The 9,608-nt window shown below is 40.9% G+C and overlaps 1 protein-coding gene across 1 annotated transcript in view; it reads left to right on the forward strand.

Moving 5' to 3' along the window:
* Nucleotides 1–5,873, forward strand: part of scube1 (signal peptide, CUB domain, EGF-like 1) — a 118,536-nt gene extending 112,663 nt beyond the window's left edge. The window contains exons 20-22 of the mRNA XM_080050734.1: nt 571–723; nt 889–968; nt 1,367–5,873. Coding sequence (XP_079906860.1) covers nt 571–723; nt 889–968; nt 1,367–1,519 — 386 coding nt within the window. The 3' untranslated portion in view covers nt 1,520–5,873. The remainder of the gene's footprint in view (nt 1–570; nt 724–888; nt 969–1,366) is intronic.
* Nucleotides 5,874–9,608: the final 3,735 nt, after the last annotated feature.

Raw genomic sequence — 9,608 nt, forward strand, 5'->3', positions numbered from 1 at the left:
TATCAGCAGGAATAACTATCGCTAGTTGTCTTGAGACACCAAAGGGGAAACTCGTTCACATGGACTGTCACATCGTACTGATTTGAACAAGAGCAGATAACGTACAGGTTTGATGACTCCCTTTATAGTCTAAGGAAAATCGCAAGGAAGCAGAGGAGTACTATTCTGAGTATGTTTTGACTCTAGAAATAGGATCGGCTGATCAAACATAACAATAACAGCTTGCATCATCTATTTATTTATTTATTGCTACACACAAGAACAAACACAAAAATTATATAATAATTGCTGCAAACTGCTGCTTCTTTTTTAATGTATTTAGTAACATACAACTGTATTTACTTTTTTACCATGTCTATTGGTGCATTTTAGCTTGTGTTTTTCTTACTTGTTTTTGTATCTGTTGTCTGTACTACCGCTGCTGGAATTTTTATCTATCTATCTATCTATCTATCTATCTATCTATCTATCTATCTATCTATCTATCTATCTATCTATCTATCTATCTATCTATCTATCTATCTATCTATCTATCTATCTATCTATCTATCTATCTATCTATCTATCTAGCCGTGTCCACCTCAATAACCACCTACGAGACGTGTCAGACCTACGAGCGGCCCATTGCCTTCACGTCTCGATCACGCAAGCTCTGGATTCAGTTCAAGTCCAACGAGGGCAACAGTGCCAAAGGATTCCAAGTGCCATACGTCACCTACGATGGTGAGTGACTGTTTGGACAGATCTAATCTTACATTTCCCTCGTTAATCAATTTATTCATTATGGCTTGTCTCTGATGTTTGAAACGCCATCTACCTTAAGTCAATTAGAATCAATATAGTGGGCTAGTACTTTGGGCCCCATCATGTAACCGTGCTGTGTTGCAGAGGACTACCAGCAGCTGATAGAAGACATAGTGCGAGATGGCAGACTCTACGCCTCGGAGAACCACCAGGAGATACTGAAGGTACTAATGTTGTCTCTTCCCCCTGTTCTCTTTTTCGAACTTCTTGCTCACTCGCTGTGACAGTGCCCTTTGTTTAAAAGGGAGATAACACAGGGCAACACTGTATATATATGGTGGCATTATACGCAGATGACCCCCTCCTGTATGTAAGCAATCCTGAATCCTGATTATGGAGGGTATCTGGTTACAAATTAAATCTGGGAAAAAAAGTGCATTAATCCCCGTTAACTTTCCACTTGCCGCACTTTCCCTTTGAGGCGAGATGGTCCTTCTTAAATTCAACCCATCGCCCTCGGTGGATAAATGTTAACGTGACTAAAGGTTGAGAAGATCTTGGCCCTCCTGTGATTGGTGCATTAGGAATGACAGTCTCTCCGTGCTTGTTGTCCTTCTTCCAGGACAAGAAGCTGATCAAGGCTCTGTTTGACGTGCTGGCTCACCCCCAGAACTACTTCAGGTACACAGCGCAGGAGTCCAAAGAGATGTTCCCTCGCTCCTTCATCAAGCTGCTGCGCTCCAAAGTCACCAGGTTCCTCCGGCCGTACAAATAGACCAGGGGGCCTCTCCACTTCCCACGTCATACCTGCGTCATTCCAAATCCAGCAAACCTAAATGTAACCCCCTGCCATCCCCGTCTGCCCTGGTGAATACATTGATGTTCCCTGTTGAATCATGGTCTCTTCCTGTATTGGTCACATGATGCCTTTCCTTATCTCTGACCCCTTTAACTAAGAACACACATCCTCCCTCCTGTCAGTGCAGCTCTCTGCATAAGGTTTGACCGATATGAGTTCTTGAAGGCCAGTGTTAATATTGTTTTATAATGTAGCAGGAATTACCTGATTTATATTGTGTGTGTATATATTGTTTTTCTTTTAAATTTGACCATTTTATACCAAACATGTACAAGAACCATTTGTTTTGTCTCAGTTTTTTCTATGATCAAATTTATCGGCTCTTTAGACCGGGTGCCTCGCACCACCTGGATGCTCTGTCCGTGAAGGTGCAATATATGGCCATGTTGGTGCGCGTGTTCTCATATTATGAATATTAAATAGCGAATTTAATATTTTTAAACAATAAAAATATATATACACCTACAGGACTACAGAGACATGGCCATTCAACGCATAGCAGTTTCAGTTGTGACAACCACAAGTTGTTAAATATCTATCACCCAACACACTGTTCATTGTTTTCTCTGAGAACAACAGGAATGTGTTCCAATCAAGCAGCCCATGTGTCGATTTAAGCATACAGTAAAGGCAAACAATATAATCGCGGTTATGGTGGCAAGTAGTTGTATGACCAACATATAAAATTACATTTTGCAAAATGTAATAAGTTTTGATTCCACGTTTTTAAAGGCTTGTTAAGGAGCTGTAGTCACAGGACAAATATGCATGAGGTCAAAACATTTGGACTTTATGGCTGCTATTGGTTTTTTCATCTTCATGAAAAGGTGTAGTTAGCAATTCTGGAAAAAATGCTTATGTTATTACACATCCTAGGCTCTGTAAACAGGCATTTTGTTAGCTATGGTGGGACCCCTTTGTTTACATTCCCTCTGTTTACCAGTTTGCAGAGCCTGTGTTAAGAGTTTGTGGTTGCCATTTTGAACTATCCCTTTAAAGTCCCACAGAACATATTATAAAGTGTTAGTCCCAGTGTTAAGTCAAAGGCCTGTAACAGCAAAACCAATATATCGGTCAAACCCTATTTCCACACACCATATATAACATACCATCCCCTCTCCCAGCCATTCGCAGATGTCTGCACCTTCATTCCCTTTTTGTCCTTTGACTTCCCTCCACCTGCTTTCATTTTCTGTGTCGTTGTTTTGTTTTTTGTAATATTTATACTGAACATGTTGGAACTTGCAGATGCCCACATCACAGATTGTGTAGTAGATACTAATGTGTAAGACGTGTATGTTTGTGTGGACATGCATGCGTGTGATGAGACGTATCGGCCCCCCCACAGTGTACATGGATGTATCCTGAACTGGATTTCTGTATTGGGCCCCTGATGCGCACCAAACGGCTGGTGCACTTAAAACACATTTCAACATGGAAAATGTTTAGAAAGAAAATGCTTAAGTTAAGGGAAATGTTAAGCATTCCATCTATTTGATCACACAGGGGGAAGAAATTAAATGGGGTGAATCAGTCTATATTGTATTTTTTTTTTTAAATAATACAAAAAAAAAAGATATATAACAAGATGAGAGAAACTACCTGCAGGTAACAGACTGTTGCTTTAGAGAGAAATGTATGTGATGTAACTAATATTTGGAACTTTTAATTGCACTTGAATTTTATATTTTAAACTGTAGGGAAAAAAAAGATCCGAGTTACTATTTGTTACCTTTCTTGTTGTTGTTTTGAAATGTGCCCAATGGTGGCGACGATGAGAGACAATAGACAGCAGCGGTGTCTCCTGTTTATTGCGCCCACTCTGTAGCTTGCAGTTAGCCCTGAATCTCTTTCCATTAGCGTTAGCTTCGTGACTCATTCAAACGCACAGTGACAGGAAAATGTCGGTTTTTTAGCTTCGGCATCTCAATAGTAGAGACTGTATGTTAAACTGATGCGCACAGAGGAGTGGACAGAGACAGACGGAGACAGTGTTAGCATTGGGATTGGTCAGAAACTTGCCACCAACACTACACCATGTCTGTGTATTCACTGCCCAGTCCGGCTCCATCCCTCACACATGTCCTACAGCTGTCACATTGAAGCAGCAGCACCATAAAGGCTTCTTGTATGACAGCATTATACATACATACATGCTATCACAGTGTACGCCTCTTTCTAAAAATACTACTTCAAAATATCTGCATTCACCCAGAGGCAATCTCTTTCCATTAAATAGGAAGTGTAGTACGTATACTATGCTTTTCTTTTATAACCCAACTAAATGTCTCGTGTGTCAAATTGTGTCATTACCAATGGTACTAATATGTCTATGAAAATCCTCTTCTGCGTATTGAAGATGGACTCTGTATCTGCACGATGCGAGTGGAGTTGAAAATCATGTATATGGTGTGACGTTAGTGTTGGGTCTGGAGGCTGGAGGTGAATGTAGTGGCAGACACAATCAGATTTTGAGTGTGTGTGTGTGTGTGTGTGTGTCCGTAGCACTTCAACTGTAAGTCATTGAACTCTATCTGTGTGTTGTGTAAAGCCCCTATCTCACTGGGCTGCGACTGTTTGCGACAAGTTGGAGACACAAAATTGAAAGAAAATATGCAAATTAGCGACAATTTTCACTTGCAGTCTCACTGAGTTGGTTCCCTCACGACACGTTTGTGAATGTCCTGGCCAAAACTTGCCGGGAGCTCGCATTTATGGCTCGCGAACGTCTGGCGAGCGTCGCACGAACGGAATGTCAGTCTAATTTTTTTCGCAAATCATTCGCAATTTAGTTTCATATGTCGCCAAACCCTTGCAAAGTTGTCTCACACTTCTCACACTTTCTGACTCGCGGAAACTAAACACATTTTTTGAACATGTTCAAAATTCAAGCGACAGGACTGCAAGGCTCTGCGACTCATGCGAGGAAATTGAGAAAACCCCCGCGAACGTTTGGAGACAGTTTAGAGACTCCCTCGCGAATGCAGTCTCCAACTTGTCGCAAACAGTCGCAGCCCAGTGAGATACGGCCTTAAGCAAACCTGCCCCTGACAAATGATAAAAATACATATGTTATATCCTCCAATGGTGATACAGCTCGGGGGTTAAACACATCTTCTATTGATAATTCAGAGTTTATCAACGTCCCAATGAGTAAAGGTTAAAGGACCATGTTGGAAGGCTTTGCATGTTTTTGGCCCACTCACTGCAAAATCCTGTGCACTGCCTTAGTGTTTTCCAAAGCATAGGCTACTTCAATTCATTTCAGTACATGGTGGAAATCAGTGAGTTGTCTTAAAATGTTCTTATTTAAACCTCATAGTCGGCCTACCTGACTGTCGGCTTGAGTTGAATTGATTCTAAAATGAAGGATTTTTTTTAATATCATTGAACATATACAGTATACACCAACACACTGGTCTGCCCATGTCTACATTATAAACTAAAAATATGGAGAAAAGTAAAATTTTCCTAGTGTATTTCATAGCGTACTGAAATGAAAACCAAGATGGCTGTAAGGTAGAAAAATCAATCAAAAACTTGTGCTTTGGGAACACAGTTTGCAGTCAGGTAAAGCATGTGTTAATTAATGTGTCGAAGCAAGCAAGACCACAAGTCTGGTCCTGCCTATAGCACTGAGCTTGGTCATAGTTAAGAGATGGTCATCCAAAAATAAGTTATTAAATCATTGAGGAAAGAGAAATTATTTTCAATACATATTTTTCAAAAGGAATTGGCTGATTAATCACACCCTCTAAACTAGATATACTCTTTTTAACCTGAACCCCAAATGTCAAAATACCCCAAATACTATCATTAAGGTATTGTTGCAGGCCACACAGACATGTAATGCTACGGCCTACTTCCTGCTAGCGGTGGGCACTGTTCAATATGAGTGTTATGAAAAGATGATATGAAATTTATAATTGACTTGTTTGTTTTTTTTTCTTTCCTGAGAATGTATTCTATTGTAAATGGATGTGTGTGTGTGTGTGTGTGTGTGTGTGTGTGTGTGTGTCTGAGCAATGAATGTTTGTCAGAAAGTGTGAGTGTTTGTATGTGTTTGTGTGTTAGAGCAGTGAGTGTGTGCGCTCGGTGCCTGCAATGGGAGAAAAAGAGACTGTGTGTGTTGTGTGTGTATGTACTTTAGTCCAATTTGTAGAGGAATCATTTTAACGTTTGTGTTAGCCCGTTGTACCCCAAAGACAGAAAAAAAACTGTAACACAGTGTTGTGCCATTGTTTGGTCCATGAAACTCCAGTACTGAACAAATTCAATAAAAACAGTAGCAGAAAAACACTCTACGTTTGTCTCATTTGTGTGTCTGTGCTAGAATCTCCCCCATACATCCCTCAGAGGAGCCCTGTGGAGCGGCTTGCTATCTGCTCATTATATCTCTTTATCATTCCACACCACTGGCCCCGTTAGAATGCTTCCAGAAAAATGTAGCTGACAATGCTAATATTGCTCTTATCTTTCGTGCGACGCAATCGGCACGGCCGATCTGGACGCCACACCAGAAACACTCACCATCTTCCACACTCTGTTTCCCCTCTCTCTCTCTTTGTCTATCTCTCTTTGTGTGTCTCTCTCTCTCTCTCTCTCTCTGACGTTCTAGAAGTATCTTCTTCCCTCTTTGCAGACAATAGGATCATCATTGGGGCCTGATTTCAGAATCTGGATATGTAGTCCTGCATTCCAATACCCATACTTCCCTACTATTTAGTATGCCAGAAAAAGGTTTAGGATGTCCCAATACATGCACGTCAATTGTAGTATGCTGAAAATACATAAATGCCCCCCTAAATTCAATAGCATTTTGGAGTAGGCTATTCGTCTTTATTCTCAACATAATGAAAACAAATCTTGATTATCTGATTTATTTTCTCTCTCATGTGGCCCTAAAACTCTTCTGTACTTTAGTATGTAGTGTAGTAAAAAGAAAAAGTACAATCTTTTGTAAATATCCAGTATTGTTTTCCCTTCCTTGCCATTAGCATTTGTTTGTTTCTAAATAAAAAAGGTAATCCATCACGGCGTGACACTTTCATTTTACTTGGTCATGGTTTTGTAAGCTTTTTTCCATTTCATTCTATGTTTAATCTGATCCGAGGTTTTTATGTCAGGAAATACACCTCACCGTACGAACGGTTACAAAGAGACGGGGTTCGCTGTCTTCAACAACAAAGATTACAAGATGGCTTGAGTTTCAAAAAAGATGAAGGTACTTCTATTTTTACAAAAATAGATATGATATCCACCTCGCAGTGACCATGGATGTTCACTCGGTCACTCAGCCCTCCGAGGGTCTATCTCACAAAGTTCACTTCAGTTTCCAGACAATTGGAACGACACATGATGGCGGGGGGGATTCCCCCGAGGGCAAGTGAATGAGGGCATGTTGAACGAGTAATGGAACGCAGTGTTGGGGTGCGAGGCTTTGAAAGGCCCCTCCCCTCAGACCTACCATGCACTTAATTCTTCAATAAACTTATATTTAACACAAACTACACTTATACTAACCTTCCTTTAACAAGCCAAATAATAATTCTTACAAAAACCACAATTTCTAAACATAAATGTCACACATAGACACATTAACTTACGTACAAATATCACCCATGAGCAAATTACAGATGGTTTCTTCCACCATCAGCACACCTGAGCCACCTGCTGCATCCTCCATAAGGTAGAATTAAGCTGGCACTCTGTTTGAAAACCAGGGACAACACATTGGACCATTGACCATGATAACTATAAACGAACATGACAACATGATTCAACCGTACAACTTGTGTGTGTGTCTTATTGTAGCTTATTAAATGCAGGGGATTGTTTTAAGGTTGTGAGCTTAACGTTGTGATGTATTGTAGTTGAAGGTAGTTGAAAGCTGTTTTTATATTGTTTTTTCCTAATGCCTTTGTTCTGCTATGTTCACCCAGGAACAACATCTGGCATCGTAACATCACTACCGCTTTTGTCCAAAGGGGGCCGCTAGAATTAACACAAACTGAAAGTTCCTCGTAGACACTTTCTCTGTGGAATAATAACTCTACATATTTTAGTTTTTAAACAGGTATTTTAAATAGAGCGGGCCTGTACCAAAGGTTTGACAGAACTAAACATTAAAGGGTTAATGTTGGAGTTACAGAGCCTGTTTCTGTTGCTGTTGGGTCATCAATCATGTTTGACGGACAGATCTGATATTTTCCAGGACGTCCAATCAGCGTCTGGCATCTGTGGGGCAAATCTGACTGACAGATGCAGAGCTCCCTCTCCCTCCACTATCTTGTATAGCCTTGTCTCCATCAGTCGCTCTGCTGAAAGTTCACTGGATATGAAGAGATAAAGACTGAACAGGGACGGACTTTGAGACAGAAATATGACAAAAAAACAACAATGTTTGGTCTCATTACCAGACCGATGGGCTGGATATACAGTGGGGCTGAATTATGACTCTTTAACTAAATGTATTCTGACACGTCAAAGGGAAATGTAGCTCAGTGGGTAGAGTGGTCGACCCTCAACTGTAGGGTCGGTGGTTCGATCCCCCGTCTCCCTGCCACATGTCCAAGTGTCCCTGGGCAAGACACTGAACCCTAAATTGCGTGGTAGCTGCTGCTATCGGTCAATGAATGTGTGTGCTCCAGTTGTAAGTCGCTTTGGATAAAAGCGTCTGCTAAATGACATGTCATGTCAAGAATTAAAGACTAGAACACATTGAGTGATCTTCAGCCAAAATACATTTTGACAGTACTATGGCGTCATCAGTCATATTGTATCATGACATGAGGAAAACCATGGAAAAGTCAGCCTAGAATAGAGTGTAGACTAGACGCCAAATCTATTGGTAAAAACAGATCCAGGGGCAGGAGTTACCAGAGTTAATGGCCCAAGCACCACACCCTGTTATCCCAATATAAGATAGTTTTGTCATGATCCTTGTTTTGGTGGTGTCCCTGTGTTTCCTGTTTTATTTTGGTATGTCTGTCTTGTTTCTCACCATGTCCTGTCAAGTTTCCCTCCTGTGTGATTACTGGCCCCGCCCTAATGTGTTCCACCTGTTCCTTGTTGCCTACCCTGTCTTGTATTTAAGTCCTTGTGTTTCATTGTTCCTTGTCTGAGCGTTATGGTTGTTGGTGAGTCCTGGCCTCCGTGTTACATGTGTTACCAGTAGTCTCTGTGTTTTTGTCTTTTGGCCTTTTTTGAGTTGTTGCATTTTTGGAGAATAAATTATCCTTTACTTTAACCGTCTGCATTTGGGTCCAACTTGCCTGCCTGCCCACCAGCTACCATGACACTTTTAACACAAGACAGATATATCTCTTTACGTCAAATTAAAGCAGGTACAACACATGCCAATACTGCACCTGGGATAATATAGTCCTGAGTCCTTTACATTCAAACTATCCCCTGACACGTGAGCATTATAGGCTACATACAGTAGGCTATGTGCCAGGTCACTCTGCTCTCGGAGATCAACATTTTCCCACCTTTTTTCATATTTCCATTTTCACATCTTAACCATGGCAGCGGGTGATGTACAAAAGGAGGAAGAACTGACCCTGTGTTCCAATATCCATACTTCCATACTATTTAGTATGCCAGAAAAAGATTTAGGATGTCCCATTACATGCAGGTCAATTATAGTATACTGAAAATACATAAATGCCCCACTAACTCCAATAGCATTCTGGAGTGTTTTTTTTTCTCTCCTGTGGCCCTAAAACTCTTCTGTACTTTAGTATGTAGTGAAAATAAAAAGTATTTGTATTGGAACACAGGGTGATAGATCAGATAATAATTCATTGACAGTTTTGCTCCAGCAGATGGCAGACTCACTCCAAGCCTCCACTGTTACTTTGAACACACGGTGGTTATTATGAACGCCTGTGTTCTGGCTCCAGACTGCACTCTGTTTGTTCAGCTCATTTAGCAGACTAAACCCCAGTGCCATCATGTGGATCAAACACGGAGCAGAGGTGGTGATGGGGTGTAAAGCCTG

The sequence above is a fragment of the Ammodytes marinus genome, assembly GCF_949987685.1.
Source record: "Ammodytes marinus genome assembly, chromosome: 22".
Lineage (NCBI taxonomy): Eukaryota > Metazoa > Chordata > Actinopteri > Uranoscopiformes > Ammodytidae > Ammodytes > Ammodytes marinus.